This window comes from Puntigrus tetrazona, chromosome 12 (assembly GCF_018831695.1).
Source record: "Puntigrus tetrazona isolate hp1 chromosome 12, ASM1883169v1, whole genome shotgun sequence".
Taxonomy (NCBI): Eukaryota; Metazoa; Chordata; class Actinopteri; order Cypriniformes; family Cyprinidae; genus Puntigrus; species Puntigrus tetrazona.
The window spans coordinates 102,351-117,350 of NC_056710.1; the positions used below are offsets into that span (position 1 = coordinate 102,351).

At 43.3% G+C, this 15,000-nt stretch overlaps 1 protein-coding gene and 2 pseudogenes across 7 annotated transcripts; all 3 read right to left on the reverse strand.

Annotated features, from left to right (window-relative positions):
* The window catches only part of LOC122355850, an 8,088-nt pseudogene extending 7,409 nt beyond the window's left edge, over nt 1–679 (reverse strand).
* A 765-nt stretch (nt 680–1,444) lies between these two features.
* On the reverse strand, nt 1,445–8,776 carry LOC122355848 (RAC-beta serine/threonine-protein kinase-like). Of its 7 annotated transcripts, none has more exons than XM_043254423.1 (14): nt 8,626–8,776; nt 7,210–7,303; nt 6,994–7,122; nt 6,802–6,913; nt 6,235–6,385; nt 6,007–6,138; nt 5,397–5,462; nt 5,095–5,163; nt 4,888–5,010; nt 4,193–4,321; nt 3,252–3,466; nt 2,919–3,006; nt 2,713–2,843; nt 1,445–1,755 (listed from the first exon to the last, which is right to left on the reverse strand). In XM_043254423.1, exons 2-14 carry the CDS (start codon nt 7,253–7,255, stop codon nt 1,611–1,613), a joined length of 1,536 nt encoding a protein of 511 aa, XP_043110358.1. In that variant the 5' UTR covers nt 7,256–7,303; nt 8,626–8,776; the 3' UTR covers nt 1,445–1,610. The 7 variants fall into 7 exon arrangements, with proteins under 7 accessions (XP_043110358.1, XP_043110361.1, XP_043110359.1 ...); XM_043254426.1 differs by having other exon boundaries at nt 7,210–7,290; nt 8,626–8,774; XM_043254424.1 differs by lacking the exon at nt 8,626–8,776 and adding an exon at nt 8,558–8,580.
* Nucleotides 8,777–9,761: 985 nt separating this feature from the next.
* LOC122355849 overlaps nt 9,762–15,000 on the reverse strand; it is a 10,702-nt pseudogene continuing 5,463 nt past the window's right edge.

Below are 15,000 nucleotides of genomic sequence, written 5' to 3' on the forward strand. Positions count from 1 at the left end.
ATGTGTGCCCTGGTTTCCTGAGGTGGCCGGGACTCACCTGAGCCGCATACACCAGACCTCTCAGGTGATCGACCGCGACACCAAACACCTGTCCGGTGAACACCTCGGGCTTCTGGGGCCAGGAGAGGTCCAGTTTATACAGAACCCGACCAGAAACCCTGAACTCGGGCCGAGATCTGGACGCCACACTGGTCTGAGAACAAACATCAGACAAAAACAACACGAGAAACATGACACACCGTGGATAATATCACGTCCTGAGACAGTCTTAAACTCTATTTGTTGATTTTTCGGTGTACTAACAAGAAGTACCGAAATGCTCCACAGTACTAGCCTGGGTTTACCATAGTAACACCGTATTAGCATGCTAGTAATGTAATATTTACAATAACAACCACTTATTTAAAGCTAATATTACATAACTAGCATGCTACAGGTAAACACACACACATCACGTGACGTTCGCTCTCAGGTGAAACAGCGATCATTTTATCGATCGATGGATCAGACTCACGTGAGAGCTGAAGGAGCCGCAGATGAAGATGAGGAAGAGGAGAAACGCCATGCTGAGAGCGAGCAGACAGCAGCAGCCGCGCCTTCTCATAGAGATCGCTGTCCGGCGGCACTTCCTGTTGTGATCACGTGACGACTCCTCGAACCTCATTGGCTCGCACTTGACAGCCGCTGCAGCACGTCACGTGAGCGAAGAACGCCAGAACGGCCTGACGTCATTAAACGCGATTATTAAATTAAAAATTAATTGTTCACAGTTAGGATTTATATATATATATATATATATATATATATATATATATATATATATATATATATATATATATAATATAAAACTATTCGAAAAAAATATTTGGACTTATTTTCTTTTATTATTTCTTGCTCCAAATATAATTATTTGGAGCAAAATGCGAATTCATACCGACATGAACTTATAGAAATATGAGCTCTATCATCTCTAATAATATGTCTCTGATCTAAAGATATAATGAAGAGATAAAGTCTCCTCAGAAGATGTGAGATGTTTTGGAGGAACAGTGAAAGTAAAGCTCCTCAAAAGATCCTGATGATCAGATTCTTCTAGAAAATCAAGTAAAAGACAGTAAGAGTTCATCTGGAGATATGAGCTTTACTTGATCAGAATCAGCCCAGATTTCAGTACAATTACACTGAAAGAGCTTTTCCTGGAGGAAGCTCTCTAAACTAGCAGTCAGAAGACCTGAGAGTGTGTGTGAAATGTGTTTAACAGGAAAGTTTGATCATCGAAACCTTAGATAATATGTGCATATTAAATATGATATCTTATTAGAGTTAATGAGTCTTTTTCTTCTATTATGATCAATGGTTAGAAACTGAACCAGGCTGAAGTGTTTCTAGAAACATCCCGCTGGGTTTGAGGGTGAAGAGAAGCAGACACAGGCACGGCTCGGTCTGAGGGACAGGATGAAAGTCTTTAATGTTTGTGATTGTGATCGTGACACTTAGTGTTTGTCTGTGACCTCGTGACAGAAACGGACTTAAAATGACGCGCTGCTCGTCTTCCTCCGGTGATTAAGAGGAACCACAGCAGCGTGCCTGGCTTTACATTCTGAGCACCGCTAATCAATACATTCATCTGAGACACGCGTGACTTCAGTCCATCCAGATGCATTATGGGACGGAGTCACTCTCGTACGCTGGCGGAGTAAGAGAACTGAGGAAAGTGAGCGACCGGCCCAGAGTCCTCCACGTCCCGGCGGCTCGCTGAAACACAACAGAGAGGAAATATCAGCCAGCGCGCACACACACACACACACACACACCTCTTCATCACACACACACCCCTTTATAATACACACACACACACTCCTCTTCATCACACACACACACCCTTTATAATACACACACACACACTCCTCTTCATCACACACACACCCCTTTATAATACACACACACACACACCATCATACATACACACAAACACACACACACCATCATACATACACACAAACACACACCTCTTCATCACACACACACACATCTCTTCATCACACATACACACACATCTCTTCATCACACATACACACACACACACACACACACACACTCTTCATCACACATACACACACACACACACACCTCTTTCATCACACACACACACACACACACACACCTCTTCATCACACACACACACACACACACACACCTCTTCATCACACACACACACACACACCTCTTCATCACACACACACACCTCTTCATCACACACACACACACCTCTTCATCACACACACACACACACACACACACACACCTCTTCATCACACACACACACACACACCTCTTCATCACACACACACACACACACCTCTTCATCACACACACACACACAAACACACACACCCCTCTTCACAATTCAGAAACCACATGCATTCGTTTCTTTCTGTGAAATATTTAGCTTTTGTCTGTAAATCATTAACAAAATATTTATATGTTCATAAAAAAATTAAGCTAGTTTGTGATATTCGAGTTTTTAAAATGTTTTTCTTTGGAAAACACTTGCCTTTATCTGAAATATATCACCATTCATTTGTAAAATGTGTTTGTAAAACATCCGAGTTTGCAAAATATGTGTCAAATGTGTATTAATGTTTAATCTCTTCACTGTTAAAATATCTGTGTTCCTCCAAGAAACGATGATCTAGAACACGGTGTGCCCACCTCCACGTGAGAGGTGTTTTTATCTTACGCTTGTCCGGTGGAGTCACAGTGATGCTCTGTGCCGTGAACTCGTCGTCGAAGTAGCGCGTGTCCGTCTCCGACGTCACCTGAGGTTTAAAGAGAGGCACCAGCTGCAGAAACAACAAGAAACAGACGTCAGCGTCTACCTCCGGACCCTTCAGACGCAAACACTCGCCGAGAAGCACCTTTTTCTGCAGCACGTCCTCCCAGTGAACGCAGAAGAAGAACTTGTGCCCCATCACTTCTCTGGCGTCTTCGGCTCCGCCCCCCAGCCTGCAGCCAATCAGAAGCATTCACAGCGTCAGCTGACCACGAGGAGCTCCAGCCACATACAAAACCACAGGTTATCAAAGCTCTCTCTATCCTCTGCTGCATACGAGATACCCGATTTAGTCATTAATCGATGATCTGATCGTCATCTGAAGAAACTCTGCTCACAGCTAATGATTTACGGCCGAGTGCTTCGAGGAGATCTGTACTGTTAAAGTGGGCTAAAGAACGGAGCGGACTCGGCCGACCTCTGCTTGGGGTCTTTTCTCAGCAGGCCGGTCAGCAGGGCTTTGGCTTCGGGCGAGAGGTTCTTGGGGAAGCGGATCTCCTCCATCACGATGAGCTCGAAGAGCCGCTCGTGGTCCTGGTTGTAGAAGGGCAGGCGTCCACACATCATCTCATACATGACCACCCCCAGACCCCACCAGTCCACCGCTCGGCCGTAGTCGTTGTCCTCCAGCACCTGGACACACGTCCGGCTCCAGAGTCAGACTCACCAAACACACGCACCATCAGGATTTAGAAAGATTATTAATTACATGCTAATTAAAACAAAGACGAAGAGACAAGATGTTATAATCACAACGGTCACAGTATGCATTCTTATTATAAATGCAAACATTTTGTGCATATGGATGTTCTATATATCACTTTTCATTTCAGAAACTGTCACAAACGTTTAGGATTATTTTACAAAATCCTTTATAAATCAGAAATTGTATCCCAGTTGTATCGCCAAAAATAATCGTGTTCATCCTTAAAATCATGAGACATCTGGGAGGGCTTGTGAAAAATTGGCGTTTGTAAGCAGAATATCTGCATTCATTCGTAAAAATGTGCATTTATTTGTAAAACATGTAGGTTTGTGCATACGGTGACAGTTATGACTGACATCTGTGTTAATAAACCATGCTGGATCATTTTAATGTGTGAACAAAAATGTTCTAGTAATTTGGGATATATTAGTTAAGGAGGGAAAAATTACGTTTAAAAAAAAAAAAAAAAAAAAAAAAAAAGGTTTGGCGAATGTATATTTATTATGAAAATGCCCATGTTGTTTTCAGTTAATTTCCAAAACTTTTCGTTCGCAAGGCTTTCATTCACACACACACACACACACACACACGTGTGAACTGTGAGCGTGAGGCCCCTGTCGGGCCCCGTCGGCCCCCAGCAGACCTCACAGTACCTCTGGAGCAAGGTATTCTGGGGTTCCACAGAACGTTCTCATGGTGGCCTCGTCGGTGATCCCCTCCTTACAGAGACCGAAGTCTGTGATCTTAATATGTCCGTCTTTATCCAGCATGAGGTTCTCCAGCTGAGCGAACAGAACAAGAACAACTGCTTCGGTCACGACTGCAATGAGCTTTCATACAATAGTGTTACAATATTGTCTGTTTTGATCAATTTCACAAATGAGCGTCTCCGATCAACACAGCACTGATTCACTACTAAATGAATCAATGAATGATTCAGTGATTCATTCATAAAAACAACCTTCATTTCTAAATGAATGAGGTTAGTGAATGAATCAGTACATATTGGCTTTCTGTTCCTGTTCTTTGCAAAACAATAACATATTTGGTCTTTCATAAAACACTGCAAAAAACATGTCTTTGTAAAACATCTGTGTATGTAAAAGAGTGTGTTATAAAATATATATATATATATCATCAATGACTCCTTCACTGCACCTACTGTTGCTTTTAGTTTCATAATTGGAGATTATATTCAATTCTCAAAACAAACAAACAAAAAAGACAACTATTACTGATTTTATATTATTTATGGGTTAACACTGTACAATAAGGTTAATTAGTTAACATTTCTAAAATGTGTTCCAAGAAATCTAAACTGATGAAGAATACTAAAAGTGTGTCTGACCTTCAGGTCCCTGTAGACGACGTTCTGAGAGTGAAGATAGTCGAGAGCAGAGACGATCTCAGCACCATAGAACCGGGCTCTGTCCTCAGAGAAGACCCGCTCACGGGAGAGATGGAAGAAGAGCTGCGGGCGAGAGACACGTCAAGAGCACAGGAGAGAGAGAGAGAGAGAGAGAGACTGAAAACAGTCTGACAAACACATCCATACCTCTCCTCCGTTAGCATACTCCATCACAAAACACAGCCGGTCAGGAGTCTGGAAGGCGTATTTAAGAGTCTGGAACACAACAGAGAGTAGTCAGACATTCATGTGTGTGCTATGAACACACACGCTGCGCACACACACACACACGCTGCTCCACACACACACGCTACACGCACACACGCACGCCACACACACACACACACACCACACACACACACGCGCGCACACACACACACGCGCGCGCACACACACGCGCGCACACACACACGCGCCACACACACACACGCTCACACACACACGCTCACCGTGAGGAAAGGATGTCTGGTGTTCTGCAGCACTCGACTCTCTGTAACTGTATGTGCCACTTCATCCTACACACACACACACACACACACACACACACACACACACACACACAAAATACAGAGTAGAACATACATATTATTTGGTACTGAATAATATATTTCTCATTAAAAAGGTTTACATATAGTCTACAAGGGAAAATAATAGTGTAAATAACAAAAATGGCCCAAGTTTACACCCCCTTGACTCTGAACACGGTGTTGTTGGCTGAATGATCCACAGAGGTGTGTGTTTAGTTTAGTGATAGACTGTTTGTCCTGAACAGAATTCAAAAAGTTTATGATTTTGATCTTTTCTTATAATTTTATTGAGGCGAGTATTTAAAAAAAAAAAACATGCATTTTGTTGGATTAGTATAAGAACAGATAACCTAAACTAACTAACCTTAAAAGAAACAAATTATGCAATACCTTTATCATTTTTCATATCTAAACAAAAGCATTGACGTACAAAAAACAAATAATCAAAGTGTAAATCACTTTAATGTGTTCATTACAAATAAAAATAGTTGAAGTGTCACGGGTCGGTTAGTAAAGGTCGGTTAGCTGTCACCTTAGCGATGATGACTTCCTTCCGCAGGATCTTCATGGCGTAGTACATCCCTGAGGCTTTCTCTCGAACCAGAATCACCTTCCCAAACGTGCCTTTACCCAGCAGCTTCAGGTAATCAAAGTCATTCATCGTCTGAGAGCACAAACCACCACCACCATCATCATCATCATCATCATCATCACCATCATCATCATCATCACCAGCTGCCTGATTTCTATTCTGACGCACCACTCTGGAGCTGGACTTGGACAGAGACACCTCCATGTCCTCCAGAGCGCTGAAGTCCCCGGGAGAGCTGAACTTGATCTCCATTGGCTCGTCTGCGTCCCGCGCCTGCAGCCCATTGGCCACGGCCTGGATCGCTCGCATCCACTCGTCCCTACAGGGATTCAGACACGAGAAGAACACACGCCGTAATGGATTTGCCGTATATAATAACATGTAGATACACACCCACACAACACTAGAAACTTCACCGATCCCAAACTTCTAAATGCATATGTTTAATAAAATATTTTTGGGATTCATGGGATAAAAGCCGTTTATTAAACTTGATGTTTTTATATCTTTGTCTTTTTATTCGATTTTTCTATGCATTTTGAAAACTCATGTGTGATGTGTGATGCAGACGTGTGTGTGTGTGTGTGTGTGTGTGAGACTGTGTGATGCAGACGTGTGTGTGTGTGAGACTGTGTGATGCAGACGTGTGTGTGTGAGTGTGTGTGTGAGACTGTGTGATGCAGACGTGTGTGTGTGTGTGTGTGTGTGTGCGTGTGTGATGAAGCTGGGGTTCACCTCTCCTCACTGCTCTCCACGTGAAAGGTCCTCTCGATGACGCTCGTCCACTGCAGACAGCGGATCATGAAGGTGTTGGGTCGTGGACGCTCGGTCTTCATCAGCTGACACTCTGAGAACACATGACCCGTTTACACACACACACACACACACAGCGTATATCACCGCCTCAGCATCCGGAGCAGAACTCACCTTCCACAGAGAAGTTATTGAGAGGAGCTGAGCTCTGATCCATCAGCTCCGGCTTCTCCTTGTAACCCATGAAGGATCCATCGCTCTTCAGGATGAAGTATCTCGGCCTCCATGTCTTTATGTACTCACCTGTGTGTCACACACACACACACACACACACACACATCAGAACAGGACGTCTGACACCGCGGCACACAGCACAGGAATCATCTGTACCTCGTTTATAAAGCCATCCTTCCTTCACCACGCTGACCTCCGTCATGATGGGCGGGGCTTCAGAGTGATTGACACTTCAACCTGGTAACAGGGGCTGCATTTTTAATACAAATTTAAGTTTGTTTTTTTTTTAAAGAGTTGAACACAATGTACAGCTTAAAAACCTGTTTGAATATATATTTGCTTTGGATCAATTTAAACTTATTTAAATTAAAAAGTTAAAACTAAAATATTTAAAACTTTAATTTCAGTTTCCGAATAGTTAAGGTTTCTTTTATTTATCTTTGCTTTAAACGGTCCAGAATCTTTGATTGAACATCATTTTTAAGTGTCGAAAATGATAACTGATAATAGTGTCTCTTTGATTAAGACGGATTCGATTTAAAAAATGTTTTAATGACAAACAAAGGTTTTGTATAACTTAAATTAATCTAGTTTATATAGAGTGTCATATTTAATCTCTCTTCAACATTTTGTTGTGGTAAAAAATAAAACACAAATTTGAATAAAAATCTGTCATTTAAAAAAATAAAAAAGTTTTTAAAAGCATCAAAACCTCCAAAACTTTTTTTTCTTTAACATTTTTCGCTCGGATTGATCTGACTTTTTAATTTAACTTTTACAACCAAATAAACCTAAACATAATTATAACTAAACTATAATAATTAATTAAAAATAAAAAGGCCCTTGGTTTGCTCACATTAACATCTATGCTTTGTATTGACTGATTGTGAAATTAAAAAAAAATTAATTATATGTGATTTATGTTACTGTGGGAATATTTCGTTTGATCAAAAAATGATTTGGAATTAAAAATTAACTTGAAAATAATAAAATAATAATAATAATAAAGCACACATAAAACACACTAAAATAAAGCTATAGAATAGTTAAAGTAACCGGTGGTTTCCTGTGGTAATAACACGATACTCTGACACATACCGTGCTACTGAATGATTACCATACTCAAATACTCTGATCTTTACACGACACTTGACAGAGGATCACGTTACTGACGCGCTAAACGTCCAAACGCTGCGATATTACCACAGTACAGTTAAAAAGCGGTAAACTGAACGACTGACACAACATTACGAGTTAAAACGCCAGGAACTCGTGACGGAAATCTCCAGAGGAAGGTTTAGTTAGTCGCGTGAAGCTGCTAGTTGAAGCTAAGCTAACTTACCTCAACAAACTAACACGACATGAACTTTGAGCTTCGGCGAGCAAACCGACGCGACGCGACGCGACCCGCCGCTCTCAAGCCGATATCATTCCCGCGTTACCTCCGATATCGCGGCGAAACGCGCTAGTTAAACGGGTTAGTTTAGCGGTTCACCCAAACTACCTGTTTGCTGTCAGCGCGGGCGGTCGTTTAGCACACAAACTCCGGCTTAAACATCGCTCCGCTCGTACCGTCGTTAAACGCGAGCACGCCGACGGCCGCCTCGCGTCATTTATCGCGTTTCGATCCGGATCGAGTGAAAAAATTCGACGCGCTCTCGCACGACTCGACTCGTCTCTCGCGTCCAGAGTTCACCAGCCTCGCGTCACGCCGCGTGACGTCACCGCGCCGCGCCCCGCCCCCCGCTGATCCGGGGTCAGTCCGGCGCGCTCCGCCGCCGCGGCGGGAAACAGAGTGACGCGGAGACACTGATCCGGGATCAGCCTGACCTTCAGACGGCTTTATTTGCTCTCCCGAGCGCTGCATAGCGGATCAAACTCACAGCACACACTACACAATACTACACAATACTACAGTACTGTTCTGTTAATCACACACAAATAACACACAGATTGCTACATAGTTAGTTTGAAACAGCTGATGATCACAACATCTGCGCATCCCTGAGACTCTTATTATTTTACCAGATTTAATAATAACTCAGGGATTTTCAATCTTTCAGGTGCCACCAAGTATGATGATCCTGCAAGGGGCCCTGAATTGAATGAAGGGGCCCTGAATGAAGCTATAAAAATATTAAGCTATAAAATACATTCATATTGCAAAAAACTATTATTAAAAATTCTTGAGTGAATCAACTTTTACATTTTATTTTTTATTTGACCCAAACTAGCTTTTCAAACTTTTTAACAATACATTATTCTTGCTCGCCAGAATACTGCATTAGATTTATTTAAGTCACATTTTAAATAGTTTATGCTATTTTATTCACCTTATTTTTATTAGCCTTATAATTAAAATACACTATTTCACATGGAAAGCTATTTATTTTAATTAACTTTATTTTATTCAAATTGCTTATTATTAAATCAATTTATTGTAATGAATGTTTCGGATGATTGGGTATAAATCAATTTATTTTAATCACATTTTTAATCCAAAAATTCCAATTTAATCTAATTTCAATATTTTTAAAAACATTTATTTTTATCACTTATTTTATTTTATACAAATTATTGTTGAACACCATATAATAATCTTATTAACTTTATGTCAATCAATTTTTTTAAAAATTCAGATTATTTATTTATATTTATTTAATTTAATCAGATATTTTTCACATTTCCTGAATTTTCACACCGTTTTTTTCTGAACCACTGACCCGGGACCCAGTTTGAAAACCCCTGCAGAACAGTTTACATAACAGTGCTTGATAAATAACCTGCTATTACACATAATCTTATGAATTCTGATCATTACAGAGGTCAACATCTAACTAGTCGCAGCATTTCTAGATGCAGGAGGAACACGTGAGACGAGATTAAAACACAAATGCAAGGGACAGAACGAACGCTCAACATTAAATGAACATTCAGGAAGAAGGAGCAGTGAAAGGCCGCGGGTGTTAGGTGATGTGTGTGAAAGGGTTTCGAGCGTCTTGAAGCGTGAGAGAGAAGCGTCTTGTGTTCGTGGTTGGTCTTCCTACGCAGCGTTGATCTTCTGCAGCTCGTCCAGCAGAGCTGTGGAGGAAACACAAGACTCAGAGCGGGATCACGAGTGTCTGTGAAGAAGAGCGAGGAACCCGACTGACCGCTGATGATCTCGTCCTTCACCTTCTGAAGCTCCTTACGCATCTCCTCCAGGATGTCCTGCGCTCAGACAGAGAAGAGTCGGGGGAGTTACGTTTAAAAGAGATGCGTTATAATGTCGCTTTACTCCTTAAGATAGGAACTAATTTACTAAATTAACTTACTTTACTAATTTACTAAGTGACTTTTATAGAAAGTAATGCGCATGCTACTTTTGAGTTTAATCTGGGCAGGGCTTGCTTGTTTTCAGTATAGTGTGTGTGTGTGTGTCAGTGTGTGTGTGTGTGTGTGTGTGTGTGTGTGTGTGTGTGTGTGTGTGTTCTGTGTGTGTGTGTGTGTGTGTGTGTGTGTGTGTGTGTGTGTGTGAGTGTGTGTGTGTGTGTGTGTGTGTGTGTGTGTGAGTGTGTGTGTGTGTGTGTGTGTCAGTGTGTGTGTGTGTAGTGTGTGTGTGTGTGTGATGAGTGTGTGTCTGTGTATGTGTGTGTGTGAGAGTGTGTGTCTGTCTCTGTGTGTGTGTGTATGTGTGTCTGTGTGTCTGTGTGTGTGTGTGTGTTTCTGTGTGTGTGTGTGTGTGTGTGTGTGTGTGTGTGTGTCTGTCTGTGTGTGTGTGTGTGTGTGTGTGTGTGTCTCTGTGTGTGTGTGTGTGTCTGTCTCTGTGTGTGTGTCTGTCTCTGTATGTGTGTGTGTGTGTCTCTGTGTGTCTGTGTCTGTGTGTGTGTCTCTGTGTGTGTGTGTGTGTGTGTCTGTCTCTGTGTGTGTGTGTGTGTGTGTGTGTGTGTGTGTGTGTGTGTGTGTCTGTCTCTGTGTGTGTGTGTGTGTGTGTCTCTGTGTGTGTGTGTCTGTCTCTGTGTGTGTGTGTCTCTGTGTGTGTGTGTGTCTGTCTCTGTCTCTGTGTGTGTGTGTCTGTCTGTGTGTGTGTGTGTGTGTGTGTGTGTCTCTGTGTGTGTGTGTGTCTGTCTCTGTCTCTGTGTGTGTCTGTCTCTGTGTGTGTGTGTGTCTCTGTGTGTGTGTGTGTCTGTCTCTGTGTGTGTGTGTCTCTGTGTGTGTGTGTCTGTCTCTGTGTGTGTGTGTCTCTGTGTGTGTGTGTGTGTCTGTCTCTGTGTGTGTGTGTGTCTCTGTGTGTGTGTGTCTGTCTCTGTGTGTGTGTGTCTGTGTGTGTGTGTGTCTGTCTCTGTGTGTGTGTGTGTGTCTGTCTCTGTGTGTGTGTGTGTGTCTGTCTCTGTGTGTGTGTGTGTCTCTGTGTGTGTGTGTGTCTGTCTCTGTCTCTGTGTGTGTCTGTCTCTGTGTGTGTGTGTGTGTGTGTGTTAGTGACCTGTTTGAGTTTCTCCATGTCTGCAGTGTCTCCTGTGCCGCTGCTGGGTCTCGTTCTGTAAGAAGGAGTCAAACACAGATGTTGTTGTGGATCTTCAGAAGTGTGTGTCGGTGTAGAGGAGTGATACTGTACCTCAGAGGAGCCGCCGTCGCCGGAGACACCGGGCTCTTGTCCTGACTCTTGGGCACTGAGTTCACTCTGTTCAAAACCAGGCACAACTTTTAAAAACATGTTTGTGAACTGTTCGAAATGTTGGGAAAAATAAAAGCTACTTAAAAATCGGCTGAAAATCGACGCTTTACTGAAGAGTCAGAGGTCCTGTTTTTACCGTGACACAGACGACGGTTTCTCCCAGGGCTTCTTCACCACGTCTGCTTTGTCTGAAGAAGAAACACGAAGAGGTTTGAGGTTATGATGTTCACCGTAAACAGGAAGAGCACTGAGATGATGAAGTGATTTAACTCTCACCTGCGGCTCGGGACTCACTGTTCACTGAATCACCCTGAGAACAGAGAGAAGCAGACCACCGTCACACACTTCAACACACACACACACAGAAACACACAGACACACACACACACAGACATAGACACACACTCACACACACACACAGAAACACACAGACACAGACACACACACACACACACACACACAGACACACACACACACACCCTCACATACATAGACACACACACACACACACACCCTCACACACACACACACAGACAGACACACACACGACTCACGCTGCTTGTTTCTTCTTTCTTGACCACTGGAGTATCAGCCACTTTTCTCCTGTAACACACACAGATGAAGATGAAGAGCTGCTGTATTCACACACACACACACACTCACTCACACACACACACACAGACACACTCTCACACACACACACACAGCATCAGTTTCACATTGACTTTAAATGGCTCATGAGCCACTGGAGGAGACTTTGAGAAGCCACTTCCTGTCTAAGCAACTGCTTTTAGACTAACTGTAAGTATTTGTGTATATAAATGTAGGTATTTGTGAATGTTTTTCTTCTGCAGAGCAAACATCATATGACTGTGGTGCCTTTAAACTCACCGCCGAGCGAGAATTGCACTCATTTCTCCCATCAGTCCTCCTCCTCCTCCTCCTCCTCCTCCTCCTCCTCCTCCTCCTCCTCCTGTACTAGTGCTTGCTGAAGGAGCCGCAGCTCCACTATCCTCCTGCACACACACACACACACACACACACACACACACACACACACACACGTTCAATAAGAAATCTTTTCTGAATCAAAACAATGCTCCACCAGCAGCGGTCTGTTCAGCACAGGTAAGAACGACTAGAGGCTTCTGGGTTTATTAAACTGCTGATAAAATCACGATATAAAAACCCGGGTCACTCATGTTCAGGTTTTTTCAAGATCATATAAACCCCCGGTCCTTCAAAGACAGGAACATCTATTTAGTTGTTGAACTGAAGCGAAACATCTCAGCTTTGAGTGGGTTCGGTTTATTTTAATACTTGTTTTGCCTAATTTCAAGTCCTCCTGAGGCCTGGGTTGAACGTCTGGTCACATGATCTCAATCAAGAACTAACACAGAAAGCTCACACACACACACACACACACACACACACACACACACACGCGCGCATCTCATTAATCATCAGATGGTCATGTGACTGACCTTGGCCGCTTTGCGTAGCTTGGCTCCGGCGAGGGCTGCGGCCAGACCTCCATCACCTCCTCCTCCTCCTCCTCCTCCTCCTCCTCCTCCTCCTCCCGAGGGCGGGGCGGGTGGGCGGGCCTCCTCCTGAAGGAGGCGGCGGTGGGGAGAGGCGGGGCCCTGGAGCGGGGGAGGTCCGGGGGAGGAGGCGGACCAGAGGCGGGGCCAGGAGCAGGGGGAGGGCCTGGAGGCGGACCTGGGGCGGGGCTGGAGCGGCGGACGCGTGTCTCTCTCTCCTGCTGCTCCTGTCTGAAACACACATGAGAAAGATATGTGGGCGGGGCTTGATTTTATTCAGCCACTGATTGGATGGTGACTGACAACCGTTGTTTCCAAAATAGTTACGATTTTGTCATTTGTTTTAAAAGAAGTCTCTTTTGCTTACTAAGTCCGCATTTATTAAGAACATATACAGTAAAAATTAGTGCTGTCAAACGACTCACATCCGATATTTACAGTATATGTGTACTGTGTATATTTACTATTTATATATACATAAATACACACATATATAGTATATATTTTAAAAAATATAAAAATTTTTATTCTTTTATTTTATGTGATCTATAAATATATTCAAATACATGTTTCTCTTAAATATATACATACAGATATGTATTTATAAATAAAAACTTTCACCATTTGACAGCACTAGTAAAAATAGTGACATATTTTTTATGATATAAACAGCTGTTTTCTCTGTGAATGCATGTTAAAGCGTAAATTTATTTCTGTGTATTTTCAGCATCGTCTTCATCCTTCAGAAATCGTGATAATATACTGATTTATATCTGTGATTGTGTGAAGGCTGTACCTCCTCTTCTGCTCGGTCTCCTCAGGGCTGGGGCCGTTCGGAGGCGGTCGAGGAGGAGGACACGCACCTTTCAAGACAAACAATAAAACATAAAGGTGTTTTGTGGCGAGACAGTGTTTTCATGCACTGGTCACTTTTTGGTCAAGTATTTTCTCACACACACACACAAGGCTTTATAGTGTTATTCCTCTCAGTGGTTTGTTGGTGTCACTGTTAACGTGTTTTTCCCTGAAAGGCTCTCACCGGCGTCTCCGCTGAGCATCTCGAGCGCGTGCATCATGCTGCCGGCGAACTGAGCCGCGTCTTCTTTACTGCCGAAGTTCAGACCCCAGACCTGACGGGCATCACGCCACTGGTGGAAGGTCGGGGTGGCCTGGTTATACTTCAGCCCCCGGACCAGAGGACAGTTAATAACCACCTGAGGACACACACAACAGAGAACACACGAATACATACAACGACAATCAGGAAGGGGATAGTGTGGTGTGTGAGGTGTTGTGCAAGATTTACAGGAAATGAAAGACAGTTGAGAAGCGAGTGAGAGAGAGAGTGTTGTGTGTGTGTGTGTGTGTGTGTGTGTGTGTGTGTGTGAGAGAGAGAGTGTGTGTGTGTGAAAGAGAGAGTGTGTGTGTGTGTGTGTGTGTGTGTGTGAGAGAGAGAGAGAGAGGTGTGTGTGTGTGTGTGTGTGATGAGTGTGTGTGTGTGTGTGTGTGTGTGCATGAGTGAGAGAGAGTGTGTGTGTGCATGAGTGAGAGAGAGTGTGTGTGTGTGTGTGAGAGAGAGAGAGAGAGAGAGTGTGTGTGTGTGAGAGAGAGAGTGTGTGTGTGTGTGTGTGTGTGTGTGTGTGTGTGAGAGAGAGAGTGTGTGTGTGTGTGCGTGAGAGTGTGTGTGTGTGTGTGTGAAAGACAATTGAGAAGCTGTGAAACCGAGACGTGTCTGAGAGAAAGCACTGAGGC